This window comes from Merops nubicus, unplaced genomic scaffold (assembly GCF_000691845.1).
Source record: "Merops nubicus isolate BGI_N331 unplaced genomic scaffold, ASM69184v1 scaffold19642, whole genome shotgun sequence".
NCBI lineage: Eukaryota > Metazoa > Chordata > Aves > Coraciiformes > Meropidae > Merops > Merops nubicus.
In genome coordinates this window covers 186,758-201,995 of record NW_008594204.1, presented here as the reverse complement: position 1 = coordinate 201,995, position 15,238 = coordinate 186,758, and the positions used below count along the sequence as shown (strand labels likewise).

The following is a 15,238-nucleotide window of genomic DNA, read 5'->3' as shown; positions in this document are numbered from 1 at the left end:
TCCCTACAGCATATAACTGAAGCATCTAATGTTGGGGGAGACTTAGAGGATCCATAGCTCTGGAGTAGCCTACCAAGCAGGCTGAGTACAAAACGACAATTTCCTTTCACAGACCATTTAAAAATACTTCCTCTTATTCCTAACTGACAGAAACCAAAAATTCTGAAAAGTGTAATCTTCCAAGAAAGAGAATTACTTTGTATGAACAGTTACTGTCCTTGTCAGTGAACCAAAGTGAGAATTACAAAAATAAAATTAAATCCCTAGAGCAATTTTATATCAAGTATCATAGGTTTTCCTTTTGCCCTAACAGCCAAATTGTTATCTTACTGGGGACAATAATGACACCACATAATTCTCTGTCTTATAAATCACTTCCAGTGGAGTGAGTCTATTCTGCTAGAATAAGAAATGAGAATAATTCATGTTCAGAAAAGTAGACGTCTAGTTGACAGCACTTACCATATTTCACCTGTGCAATGTCACCAACTACTATCTCTGCCACTGGGATTTGGATAACCTGTCCACCTCGGACAACAGTAAATTTCTGTTCCTGCTCAATACGACTTTGAAGCCCACGAAACTGCTTCTCCTTGCTCCAGTCATTGAAGGCAGTGACAAGTACAACACAGATAACAGAGAGTAGGATGGCAGCACCTTCAATCCAGCCAGCTTCAGCCTCACCTTCATCTTCAGCTCCTCCTGTTGCAGTACCACACCCTGCAAAGACAACATTAAGACTCTTTCAGTCAACTTTCTCACAAGAAGAAAACCTTGCTGTGAAATGACAATGAGGTTAAGGAACAGAACTGCTTTTCAAAGTACTATCTGTTAAATGAAACAGAGCAGAAGAGAGGAAAAACTAGAAATAAAGATGTCTGAGGAAAAGAGAAAGAAGCAAATCAATAGAAATGCTACATCTTTCAATTTTTCTACTGAACGTGCTGTCCTTGGTAAACCCCAAATAAATAAATGGGAAAAGAAGGCATCAATTCTGTTACCTAATAGAAGGGCTGATAGCTGCACCTGAGCCATCAAGCACTTCTACAAGCAAGGAGAACTTACCAAAAGTCACAATGAGTTAGAGCAAGCAACATAAATCAATAGCGTTAAATTCAGACTAAAGAAAATGGCTTAAATTAAAACAGATTTAAGAAATAATTTTCAATACCATTTCTGAACGTTCTCAACTAAATGCACTTGTAAGGAACACTTGTTTAAAAAATTCTGAGATTCACTAAGTGTATTAGCATTTAAATGTGCTATTGAAATGTATTAGGGAACATGGGGTAAAAATAATAGCCTAATATTAATTCATCGTTCCTCCTTACAGGGAAATACAGTGGAATGCTTATAGAACTGTAAGTATATTATTTTTGTCACAACTAAAACAGTATAAAAAACCCCTACATTATATGTATTAATTCTGACATGTTAATTCTGACTTGCTTTTTATAGATCTGATAATTATTTATTTCAAAGTAATATGCAATTAAACATTTCCTAGATGGCATTCACAAAATAAAAATAATATAGCTGTCCTCCTTAATGAAATAAGATCTAAAAAAGATAGTTTATAACAGTGGATGGGAAAGTACACATCCTAGGATCACACAATTCAGGGATATCCCAACTGACAGGAGAAGAAAAGAAGAACTCAGTCAGAACAATGAAGCCTCCTCACATGAGCGACCCAGGGAGGCAAGCAATATTTTACTTTATCATGAAAAACTGAACTAAGCAGGCATTTGACATCACTTTTCCATCTTAGCCAAGTACCAATGAACTTAAGCAACTTGGAAACTGTGCCGTTTCCATCTATGACTAAAATTTCATTTTGGTATACTCATCACCTGTCACTAGAGGAAATTAACAAGCAATTTTATTTCTATTTTTAAAGTTAGAGAGATTTCCCTGTAACATAAGCATCATAATTCATTAACCAGTTGAGTTCATATACTCTTGCATATGACAGTAACAAAACCACCTAAAGTCAAAGGAAGAAAGATGATGGACTGAAAGCCCACTAAGTGAACAAAAGAAAATTAAAATAAATTTTTTACCAATATTCTCAGTAGTTTAAATTTAGACTTAGCATAATCAGAAGGAAACGCACACTCCCAAGAGGTTTTTCTAGCAGGGATGCTCAGACTGATGACCTACAGGAACCTTTATCTGCAGTACAAGAACCTTGCTAAAGAAACCATTTTTAAAGCAGCCAAGAAAGAAATTAAGTAACCTTTTTTAGCTTCAGTACCTTAAACTACTTAATACCAGTCACAAATACAACCTACAAAACACTTCTTCAATTTCTTCCTTCAGCAGAACATTACTTTTGAGAAGGACTGATGAGCTGTTTAAACTTAATGATTTTGATTGGTCTATGTTTGGTTTAAATGGTTTCCTAGCACAAGTAATTCTGTTTTGGCAAACGTAAGAAAAGAATTTCACTATTCATTCGATATGATTTAGAATCACGTATCATGAGTAATGTGTTGTTTTTAAACAGCACACATCCTCTCCTATTTCTCACAAAAGAAACAGAGATTGATCTAGCAACAGTCAAAGACAAAACCCAACATCTAGTCATTGCACTTGAACCCAGTGTTAACACACTGTGCTTTGAATGGCTTGGAGAGCAATAGTTGTGTCTCTTCAGGGAAAAAAAAAAAAAAAAACAAAAAAAAAAAAAACACTTCTTGATTCAGCAAAAGAGGTAAAGGAATAAAAATATTAACTTGAACAGTGACATGATTTCTTTTATGTGTTGTCGTACCACGTTAATATAAACAATACTTTTCCTAATATGTTCATAAAAACAGAAAAAAATAGTCTAACATAGCATGCAAATAATACAAGATGTTAACATCAAGATGAAAGGAATTGTGTTCACCTGTCTAAGATTACACTCAACCAGAGAACATAATTCACTTTTCATAATACACCTGAAAAAAATGTTAATATACATATGTGATTTATGGTAGTGATTTATTCCAAGACAGTGAATTGTGAAGCACTTATTTAAAATTATATTTAACATAGGTCATACCTGTCTGAAAATTCAATTCCAGAAAAGTAAAAAAGTTTTTAATAACTATGAATTGTATGTCATGTGAGTGTTGCTCCCCACAGTCATAAGACAGAAAACGCAGATGCAACTGAGATTATCAACATCTGACTGCAAGTCACGAATGTAAAAGGCTGTAACTCCTTTGGCACAGAAAAAGAAAATGAAGTAATAAAATGGACCAGTTTATTCCAAAGGAGTGTGGAGGAACACATAGGTGAACCAAAACCTCTGCAGAGGAGCGGGGCTGTGTGGCCTCAGAGAACGTTCAGAAATACAAATAGGACTAATATGATTATGTCCTCTACAAAATATCTCCAAAGTACATTACCCAAAAAAAAAAAAAAAAAAAGACTAGGAAAGTAATTAAAGTAATTCAAACCACCACACGAAGTCAATCCCCCAGAAGTCACACAACCTGGGTTTCTGTCTCATCGGAGATTGCAGGCAGCCTAAGCACAAGAGCTAGAGGCTACAGAACCTGCCCAGGAACCCAGAAAGCTGGGCAAATACCCAGGCACTCAGCCTGTGCTGGACTCATTGATGCACTCCCTCACTTGGCAGTGTTTTCTAAAGTAGCCTGAGAAGCCTATTCTGCAATAGCAGTATTTTAATTACATATAAGGCATTCGAAGAAAAAAAAAAAGAAGATCAAAGCATAGGATACTAAATGGGAGGGGACCTGTATGATAAAAGACTTAAATATATTTGTGTCAATAAGGGGAAGGTGAGAAAGGAGAGGAAGGTTAAAGCACTTCAGGAAGACAGTGAGCAGGAAACTTCACTGCAACTGGCAGGAGAAAATAATTTGGTTGATTGGAATCATCTCAGTTTAGTGAAAGCCAAAAAGGGAGAAAAGGGAAAAAAAGTAAAAGGCCACAGAGCCAGACAGCATCTCCTGACAGATTACCAGGCTCCTGTCCTGTTGGCAACTGGAATGCTTTTAGGGTCATAGCCGCCACTTCAATATAAATGTTTCTCATAACACCAACCAAACCTGGGCAAATACAAAAAGAATCATGCAGGCACTGTGCAGCTAAAAAGAATGTCTGTTTTAAGATTTCAAATAGGAGGAGATTCTTAAAGCTGCCTTGAATAGGATAACGATTATAATTACAAACCATACAGTTTTAAGCTGCAGCATGGTAATTTTTAAATCAGGAAAAGTATATTTTTAAAAACTGTGAACATCTGTATTCCTAAGTCCCAGCCTACAGCACATACCTCTCAGCTACTCATTTCAACCTACACATTTCCATTTTTATGCTGAGAATGCCTTGTGGCATTTAAATTCCCTAGGAAAATCTCATATAACACCCCCAGAGGTAATTTTTTTAGTCAAACTGGTTTTGTCATCCGAAAGACAACAGTTCCCACAATAGAAACTTTTTATCTGATTGCATTCTGTAAAGACATTTTTCCTTTGCTGCAACTCCAGCACTGATGTTATTGAAGCAAAATTGAGTGGCTCTAAGTTACAGGTTTTTTATTAGTATATCTGGGCTCTTGTTACTAACATCATAAGTGATGTTACTTATTTTATTCAGTTGGGTAGGAAAAGGAACAACAACCAAAGACTATGCAATAAATAAAATAAATTCCCCACCTTAACAAGATTTTCCAAGCTGTAATGGATAATGCAATATTTATTTTTACAAAATGAGTCCAAAGAACAACTGCCAGTTACTGAAGGACCAATACTTCTTCCCAAAATCCTTGGTGTGAGGGTGCATCATCAGATGTATTGCTTCCAGTCAGGGCACAGCACAAGGGAGCGAGGCCACAGGCTGGCAAAGCTCAAAGCATCTGTCACTACAGAGCCACAGCTAACAGCAAAGTTGCAGAAATTACTGCAACTTCAAGTTTTCTGTCTGTCTCTCATACTCTCCAAGGGCTTATTCACCCATGAAAACTATTTTCTAGTTACTAGCTCCCCCAAAACACATTTGTTTCTGTGACCAACCATGCAGGGATTTACTAGAACAAGATATTTACACTACACACATTTCAGATTTAGGGTGCTTGTAGAGTCACTAAAAGTGATTTCTGGATATTTATTTGAAAACAATATTAGAATTCCTTGCTTTGTGATACATCAGTTAGTTATATAAGGACTCCGGCGGGGGGAAGGGGAAAAAAAAAAAAAAAAGAAAAGCTACTGTCCCTGTAGGTTAGTTACATAACTGTCAATTTTGGAGTTCTACATTAAATATTTACACATTTTTGACATATTCATGCAAGGAAACAAATCTGTAAGCCCTGAAAGCATATATATTCACACATTCCTCACAAACGTTCATTAATGTTAATTAAACTACTCACTCAACTTCAAGAGATACAATATTTGAGCAAGATTCTTCTGAACTGGCACATCCAAGGAAATGCATTTTGCAAAGACCAGTCAAAAGGACAGGGTCCTAACTCCACCCAAGGCAATGGCAGGAACATGACCATACAACTATTTCTATAATGTTTATGTTCAATTTTGTTTCCTTTTGTGGCCATAGAAAAAATAGAGAATGGCCAATATAGGAATTTAAATCATAAATCCTCTTCTTGGGGATTGCAAGGGAAAAACTTGACATCTGACTGCTACAGTTATACTGCATATTACTCAGAGGTAAAAACTTCTGGTAAATATAGCCACATAATCAAAAAGTAAAACATAGTTTTCAAACATAAGAAACAGACCTTGGAATTTGTTCCCTGTGTTTATTAAGAAGAGCTCAAGCGCAGTTACTCAACAATGCTTGCAAGGTCACGTCCTAGCTGAGTTTTACTTACACAATTAATACTTCTGGAGAGGCTTGTCCTGGAAAATATGTGCAAAGATTTAATATTTCATCCCAAAGTTCTAAATCTCATTACCTCATGTTCCCAGTTGAGAGTTGAGTCGTGCTTGGCAACCTGGAAATCTACCTAATGAGCAATATCTAAAAGCAACCCAGTTTTGTTGATGACACATCTCTAACGAAGGGAAGGTGTCTGTGGGACTTAATTTTTTTGCAGTGCAACACAGATTTGTAGGTCACTTTACATTATGAAACAATTATTTAATTTGGAGGTCCCATATGACACAATGTGCACATTTTGCACTTTGCAAGTTCTTCACGTGTTCTTACTGAAGCCAGCTCAAGTCCTGAACTTGTGCCATTTACCTGTATCACCGCCTTCCAGGAATGAATTTGCTCCCTAAGCACACTTTGTGCTGGTGAACAGTATAGAACTGATAGCTTTGGTACAGTTGAGCAAAACCAGAGTGAAACCACTCTTTGGACAAACACTTGACTCCCAGAAACTGATGTTCTACTCCATCCAATCTGATTTTAGAAGTGATATGTCTGCTTTTTTCTGAGTCCATGATGCATATAGTATCGTTTCCATGCTTCCTTTAGAATTATCTGTTCCTGGGCAATACCTAAACTGGGCTTTCCTTGCTGATTCTGAAAATCTCTGCACGTGCCTAAGTTTTCTTTCTTGTTGCTTATTACACCAAGTGTAGAGTATTTCCATATCGGTATTTCCAGATTTCTACATTGTAATAAAAATTTCAGTTGACACAAAAGAAACCAAGGCAGTATTGGACAAGCAGAATCTCACTTCTTCCACCCCATTCAAAAGATGATAAGTTGAAAGGAAATAGGGGAGAGAGCACTAGAAAGACAGATGAGCAGACTGTATACCAGCCATAAAAGAAGGAAGCTAAGAATCAAGACGTTTCCAATAGGGAAACTTCAGAAAAGACAGTATCTACTAAACCAAACTATAATGCAGCCATGAAGAATCTAGAAGCAGACCGCTGGTAACCATTTTAGAATATGGTAAAAACCAGGATAGCGTATTATAAAACAACAAATGCAGCATCTTCATCAAAGCAGTTTAAAAAGAGCAATTACATTCACTTGAATATCTTTCCAGCAAATATATTTGCTGTGCAACCCAGTAAGAATTTGAAACGAAGGGTTTTCACACGTCATGAAAAATACCCCATAAAGATAAACAATCATAAAAGAGCTTTTCAGGCATTACTAAATATATGAGACAGTAAAATCTTTTTCAAAAAAGACAAAATAATGGAATTAATTAATGAGTATTCTCTTAAATACTGTAAGCAATTCATTATGTAGGAGTTAACTGACAGAAGTAAAGACCGTCAGTCAAAGGGTAAGGTTCCAAATACAGGATAACATACTCCACACAGCAAGAACTTTGCTTGAGGGAGGTTTGTGTGTCTTGTATATCTGTTGATATAACCTATAACTATTCCTTAAAGAAGCATATCATTATTATTTGTCCCTATAGAGATATTTAAAAAAATTAAATGTAAAAAAGACATTTGTCAAAAATAATTGTTTCTTATGTAACTTTTAATTTCAGTGCAAATATCAATATTGACAATGGAAAGTCTGGTTAAAGTTGAAGGTTTCTTTGTGTTTATTGAGGATGTATAAAAACGGAGTTACAAAAGGGTCCAAACTGAAGTCACTGTTCCAAGAATGCAGACCAGGTGAACATGGTCTTAACCTTACACACTTTTGCTCAGCCGTTCAGTTCAGGATCTTTTTTCAGGATTTTTCATGGCAAAAACCTGAAAGACCTTGCTTCAGTTTCAATGTAGAACAGAAATATATATTCTATTAATATATCAAATTGTTATATCAATCCTTCACTGTGAATTTTTGTTTAGTGGCCAGCCTTGATACCTCCAGTTGGGTTTTCTGAGAATAACCGGACTGATCTGACTACATCAGAAATATGTCTAAGTTTCGACTTCATCAACAGGACAAACCATTTTACAGCACTGAGGAACACATACCAGAAATAAAGGAAAATATCATCTTTTTGGGTGATGTCATTTATAAATTAGAACTACGACAAAACTGAACATAAAAGACAAACTGCTTTTCAAAGATATATGTACTGAATGGAATTAACAATGCAGGAGACAACAATCCCAGAGAACTGTGCCAGTCTTGAATCACTTAACTGGAACACTAACATAAATGGCATCGGCTGATTGAGAGTAAAATAAGGAGGGAAAGGAAGGCCTTTTTTTGTGATCATGTCTCGGAAGGCCACACTTGAAACAGGCTTTTGTGCCAATACAAAAAAAAAAAATTACAAATAAAACTAATAGGAAGAAATTAGAATTTGTTTGCAAAGTGATTATCCATATGCTGACATTTATTCACTTGGATAAGTTTTATTAAGTTTGATTTAGAATTCTAACCTTGCTGTTAAAAAAATCTGCATAGGCAGCACTGTAGCTACTGGGCTAAAAGTTGTCTTAGAAGAGCCTTATTAAACACAAATGGCCCATTTAGGTCCTGAACACACAGCTGAAGAAAAAAACATACTCTCAAGAAAATATGGTACATTTGGAGCTCCAACTATCCAGGTGCTTTGTACAAAGACATCAGAAAGCCAAAGCTGCAGTTAGTTTCTAAAAACAGGAAGAATGCTCCCATTTCTCATGTAGCAACCCCTGATGAGCTGCAGTGCTTCCTAAAGACAGCTGGATAGAGAGGAGGATTTCAACACTTCCTCAGCTACCACTCCCCATGCTGATCACTGAAAGCACCAGGAAACACAAAAGCCCATGAAAATAAAGAAATGCTTACTAGCAAACTGGCTATCATCAAGGCACTTGACTTTAAACAGACCTAAGAAAAAAGATTTAACTTTAACACAGAGCAACAAATATTTCATAAATACATAATCAGATTCATAGCTTTCTGTCTAACTTCTGCTTCATCTAACTTCTTACAAATGAAGCCTATTCTCTTCCTGTCTGAAGCAGAATGATCAAGAGCATCAGTGAAGAAGGTTTTTAGGGTGGCATCTGCCTGCATAATGGATGCTTGTACCATTCTATCTCTCTTTGATTGTGTTCTAATATAAACAAAATGTACTTGCTTCCAAAAAGATTCCCTTTTCAAGATTATTTTAGAAAAAGGCTGTATTTAACGGAAATGCTACCCAAAATTTGCAAGACAATGTTGAAAGAAAATTACTTTGCCTGGAAATCTTGACAGACATTTCACCAGGGCCTCTACAAAAACCAAACTGGAGCACAGGATTGCTCATACGTTATGATTGCTGGAGGATACACTTCTACATGTAGACCATTTAAAGAGTAATTGTCAACTTCTTCCAGCCTGCAAGCCCTGTAGAGAGAAGATACTAAGAATAGGTTACTGAATTTAACAGGCCCCTTCAAAAGTAGTTCATTCAAGACCACAGCTTGAAGGCTGCTGATTAAGAAAATTTGCAAGTGAGTAGCTTAAGCAATCTAACACAGCTAGGATACTTCAAAATCCAATAATTAAACCAGTGCTTTTCTGAGCTTAGGCTACAGCAACGTGCTCTACAGCCAGTTCTTGGAACACCTCTGCCTCTTTGTTATTAACTCACCCATCAGTCATACTCATGAGAAATAAACACAAGTTGAGTAAGACATGGAAGATCTATAGTCCTCAGTCACAAAACCAGCTCCTAAACTGCAGTGTTTATTACTTTCATTAAATTTCTCATCTTCATTACTTTGTGTTATAAAGCTTTAAGAGGTGAAAAAATATGTCAGTAAAAGATTAAATGTTATATCACAATGTCTTGGAGCAGAAGCCAACGCTAGCAAATAGTGTGGCTCTATAAAAGTAATTTTACAGTACAAATCTATGTGCTAAGGAAATGCGTTTCTGGATCATATTTCTCCGATTAGTTTCATCCCAAGGGATGGGATGAAATCCCACCTTAATGTACATTCAGCACTCCCTGAAAGCACCCTGCAGTGTGGACCAAAATGTGTTAATGGGGGACAAGCAGATGTTGTTTCTGAAGTATACTCTGTATCCAACCTGAAGTGTTAATGTAGAAATATCCAACGCAGCTAAAGCTGCACGTAGTTAGGATAACTTCCACTCAGAGCATAGATGCTATATGTTCTGTATATTAATTTTGGTTGTAACTCATCTAGTTTTTGAGATTCAAAATGTTTCTGCATACTTTACTGAAACAACTTCACCTGTATAACCTAGAAAGAAAAGACAGAGCTCATTATGCAAAAACAGCAATAAATTGCAATCAGTTGTTTTCTGGTATGTTTCTATATATACATACATGAAAACATGTAAATATATTAACAGATACAGAGGTATATGTTCACAGATACACACTTAGGCTTAAACAAACAAACAAACAAGGGCATCGGTCCCAGGTCAAGACCTGATGACACCTCTGTGCACATACTTTATGCTGGGGTTTAGATATTTTATCTCAAAGGCCTCTTTTATTGTTACTGGTTTCTCCACAAACAAACAAAAGCAGCAGAGTGTTACACAGCTGCCTCATCATCACAGTTTTAATGCTCAAAAAGGTTTTGTTTCAGTCAATTGTGCTTAAATATTTTTTTCCAAATAATAATTTTCCATTCTAATTCAAACCCACCAACAGACATGAACCATAAGCACATACGCACTTGAGGTTTTCACATAGTTTGTCCTGTCTAGTTGGCAAAGAGCACCCTCCTTTGAAGCTGTAAAACAATCCCGTAACCCAAACCAAAACCACTCAGTATTCATGCATTTCATGTTGTTTACTTAATAACTAATATTAAATTATGACAATTAAGAAGTTTTCAGAGCTTTTGGGGTTTCATTGGTTTGGGGAAATTTTATTTTTTTTTTTAAAACTCCAGGTAAATAATTTTAAGATATTTTGTCTCCCTTGGTCAAATTCAGCACAATATTTATATTCCTCTGAATTATTGACACATTGTTCCAATTTCAAATTCCTTTTGAAAAAGTTGGGTAGGTTCCCTTAAATAGCTATAGGTCCATATTTATAATCAAATTGTCTTCAAGTAGACAAAGTATGGCTGGAAACATAACATGACAAATTGGTCTTCACATCCATATAAAAACATAACAAGGCCATGATGTGTTTTAATTCTTACAAGAGACACGTGGGCTATACACCAGGACTGACAGTCTCATGCATGGACACCTTGACAAATTACCTACAGAATTTCCATCACGGAAACCTTTTAAAAATAAGTGTGATAAGTTTTTGTCAAGAATGGCTTAAGGTACTGTTGATAGTGCTTTTGAGTATGGGGACAGACTAAATGAACTCCATCAGCAAGCCACCAAACCATCCTCATCATCATGCTCTCCCTGATCCCATCCCACCCAGGACTCTCAGCAATTCATCTAGTATTGGAGCCCTAAACCTAAATTTGTCCCATCTTTTGAATCTAGAAGACAACATAAAAGCAGATATCTTTCAAAAATTCAATTGTGTAGCCAGGTAATGGCAATTCAAATGTGCACCACTTTCTCCTCATGAAAACAGCCTTACACAAGTGAGATGATTTGCATGCATGAGTTTGGACACATGTAATAGCTGGATACTCCAACCTGTTCTGTTCTCTGCTCCTGGATATTTAGACCTTACACTGAACTATGATTTAGTGCAGAAATTGATAAGATAGTTTCTTAATCAAATTCTTAAAGAAATTATATTTTTTTACAGAAACAGATTGGGCTAATGTCACTAGAAGCCATATGCTGCCTCACCTCATCCTAGCTTTAGGAGGAAGGACATTAAATGGTGGAATTCTGGCAGAACAAGCTGTTTTTAGTAGGGCAAATAATTCTGTTTCTCCTATTTTCCAGAATGCCAACTGCTTCATTCCTTGTACCCATAGACAGTTTAGACTGGTTTAAAAAATACTTTGGGAATCTTATGGTTCAATTTTTATGAAGAATGATATAAGCATTTGACTGTTTGCAACAATATGCCTGAAAAGTTGTGATAATTCCAAAATTAATCTATACTTTGTGATTAAGCTATTTTATAATAAAAATTTTATTTTTAATGACTGCAATTTTATTGTCCCCACTTCTCTAATGAATTTTCCTGCTTGGAAATTTTCCTGCTTGGACAGCACAACAAAAACCTCCAGTGCAGTGACAGCTGAATCAGTGTTATGTGTTTAGCAGTAAAGATGAGAAAGGATTCCTATTAGGACATATCAGCTTTTCAGGCTCCATGACCCTTATACCCTCTTAGAGATGACCTGGTTTTGCATTGATTTAGGACTCCTCAGTGCCTGAAGAACGTTATGTAACACACTCTATATAGGCTTACAGAATAACATACACACTTTAGGTTTTTATAGTCAAAACAAAGTCATTTGAAAGTGCCCTGAGACAAATTTGTTCTTATTAAGGGCTAAATTAAGTCATAATTAAAACCTGAAGAAGTACCTGGTTTGGTGTAAGGTTATGTCGCACTAGACAAATGTTTGACAGTCCTGCAAAATTAAACCCAGCACTTACAGCCTGCAAATAGGCCAGATAAAGACCTCGGAACGGGCAGCTAGATTTCCCTGTCGTGCCAACGGGCGATTAGTTGACACTGACAGTGAGGATTACAGGACAGTTCAGCTGTTCCCTTGACCTTTTGAGATGTACAAGAGATTGGAAAATGTTTGCTAATTATTGTTGTTTTCAGCATCTGCAACAAAAGTCTGAAAACATTTCAAGTCAGTGTTCAGGGATGCTGAGTTGGTTTGCTTTTTTACTGACATAGTTCATGAAGCAGGGTGGAAGTTAAGATTCAAATCACTACAAAGTCTAAAAATTATTGAAATTTGCCTCATTTTATTTTAAAAAGGCTTCACATTTTCTACAAAACATTTTTCATTCTGGAAAGGACTTAAAGAGGTAATGGATTTTTCAATGTACCAAAAATATTACTAGATGGCATTTTTTTTAATATGAAGTGCACACACATAGGTTGTAGAATCAGCTTTTCATCTTCATGTTGGCTTTGTAACTGGAAGAGTTGGCAAAACACTATTGTTTATTGCTACATACTGCTATGATTTTAGGAGACATAAAATAGCATTACTGTTGTCCTCACAAACTAGATTTTTATGCTGCCTGCATTTATGTGTTTTTAATGCAATCTGTTACCACGTGTAAAATGCTTACAAAAAAAAAAAAAGATCTAAAACTGCCACAAAGAATGGAGAATTAACTTTGCTCAGCTGACTCATTTCTGACATTTCTGATTCTCATTCATTAATCAAATATATTAAATGCATATTAATGAAACCCAGGGAGATAGATTTTGAGAGACAAGGAGACAACACTTCCCCGTGGAAATCTTTGTGTCCTAGGATCTTGAGTTGGCCCTGCAAGACTCACAGTATGTATGAGTCTGGAAAAGAACTGAAATAATTCATATGCTTCATTAACATGTGAGTAGCCCTACTGAAATAAAATGCTAATTAAAATGTACAGTGAAATCCCAGATGTGGTCTGTAGGGGTAAAGTCAAGGTAAAATTAATAAATGTTGCATTAGAATATTTAGTTTATATTCACTTGTACTCATCATTGCTTCTCACTAAGAAGTAAACTCTCCAGCGAGTGGCTCAAGATATGGCTATTTATCTGAGGTTACTCTCAATAAAGTTGAATTAAATTTAGTTAAAGTTCCTCGGCCAAAACTTTTTTGAAACAACTGCTTATCCACCAGGGTCATTTAACCAAGGGGAGCACACGAGTATTTCTTGTTTAAATGAAATCTTGAGCCAGGGGTCAATTTGCTAGTGCTCATTTCTGGTGTAAAGCCACACAAGTGATCAATAGTAATAAAGACATAAGCAGCAAACCCAGTATGTTTACATTTGGCATGAACTGACTGTACTCTACCAGAGAATGTAATAATAGTGGGTACCCTTTCCAGCAGCAGATGAGACGGCAGTGCGCCTGCAGAGCTAATCCTGCTATTCCCTTCATATCCAACGTTTGCTTCCTGCCTAAATGACACCTGGGTGTTTCTCCTGCGCCAATATGTGTTTGCATACACAAGAATCTATTTCAAGGTTTCCCCAGGAGGCATTTTGTATATTTATACAATTTAAGAATAAGCTGATTTCGTCATGGAAATGTAAGATTTCTAGAATTCCCAGAGGAAAACAGATTGATCTATTGAGACATTACATGTTTTGGAAAGAATTTAAGTACTTTATGATCTGGGGAGTAACTCCAAAAAAGAAAAAGATCTCTCTGAAAGTGGGAAGAAAATTGTGAAGAATTGGATACTGAAGGAGTGACAGACTCCAAATATCAGCTACCTGAAAATAGTAAAATGAATGTAGTTATGTCACAACTACTGGTAAAGAAACACAAAGGAATAAAAACAGATTAAAAACTGGGAAAAAAGAATTTCATCAAATCTCAGATCGAGCTGTCCCACCAGCCACAGCAACAGGGAAAGGGTGATTTTCCTCCCCATCCCACCTTGCCTGACTTCCAGAGGCTGCCCAGCTCTCCCCATAAGGCCCAGAATTCATCCTTGTGGGGAAGCTGGGAAGGGATGCACTCTGCTTTCCTTCCAAAAAGGAATAAAATGCATCTCTTGCTTACCAATAAATTAAATAATTTAACCTCTAAGTCCACAGGGCAATGCAGCTGGGAGCCATTATTTCTTGTGACAGTACCAAGGTTGGTTTTGGGTTTGGTTTGGGTTTTTTCCCCCCATACCTCCTTTACTCTTAACATGCATCTTGCCAGACTGTGACTGGTATTGGCTGGTGCAGGCTGAGATTTCTAGTTGCATCCTCCAACAGAGGGAATATTTCTCTATTTGCAAAAAAATTGTGTATGAGAGCAGAAGACAAACCCTGCACATGCATCTGAATATAATAATATGCTGGTAGAGGATTTGGGCTGATTTTCAAATATAGACAATGTGGGGTAGGAATTACCTACCCTTGAGCAAAATAAAATAAAATATAAACCCCCTAATTTATAGAAAAAATTAAAAGCTGGATGAGAAATTTCAGCTGTTTATACATGCAAATCGAGAACAATTAATGAAATTGTTAATATGACCTTAGAGTCACGTTAACATGACTTCCCCTGGATACAGGGGAATGCTGGAATGTCTGCTGTGTGTTATTAGCATCCTACCTATCACATTAAAAACAACAAAACCACAAACTGATCTAAGGAAAGCCGAGAACTGCAACCACAAAAATATACTGCCCATAATAATAGAAGTTTAGAATGTTTTGAAGGAACAATGTCTTAGTTGCATGTTATTACAATAGGAGGAGGATTGGACTGACCCAATCAATCAAAATATTTATTTTTAAA

General features: G+C 36.3%; 1 protein-coding gene across 4 annotated transcripts in view; it reads right to left on the bottom strand.

Annotated features, from left to right (window-relative positions):
- The window catches only part of LOC103768531 (plasma membrane calcium-transporting ATPase 2), a 170,999-nt gene that overhangs the window by 95,428 nt on the left and 60,333 nt on the right, over positions 1-15,238 (bottom strand). For all 4 annotated transcript variants that reach the window (XM_008935672.1, XM_008935674.1, XM_008935675.1 and 1 more), the window contains exon 3: positions 463-720. In XM_008935672.1, the coding sequence (XP_008933920.1) occupies positions 463-720 (258 nt within the window). The remainder of the gene's footprint in view (positions 1-462; positions 721-15,238) is intronic.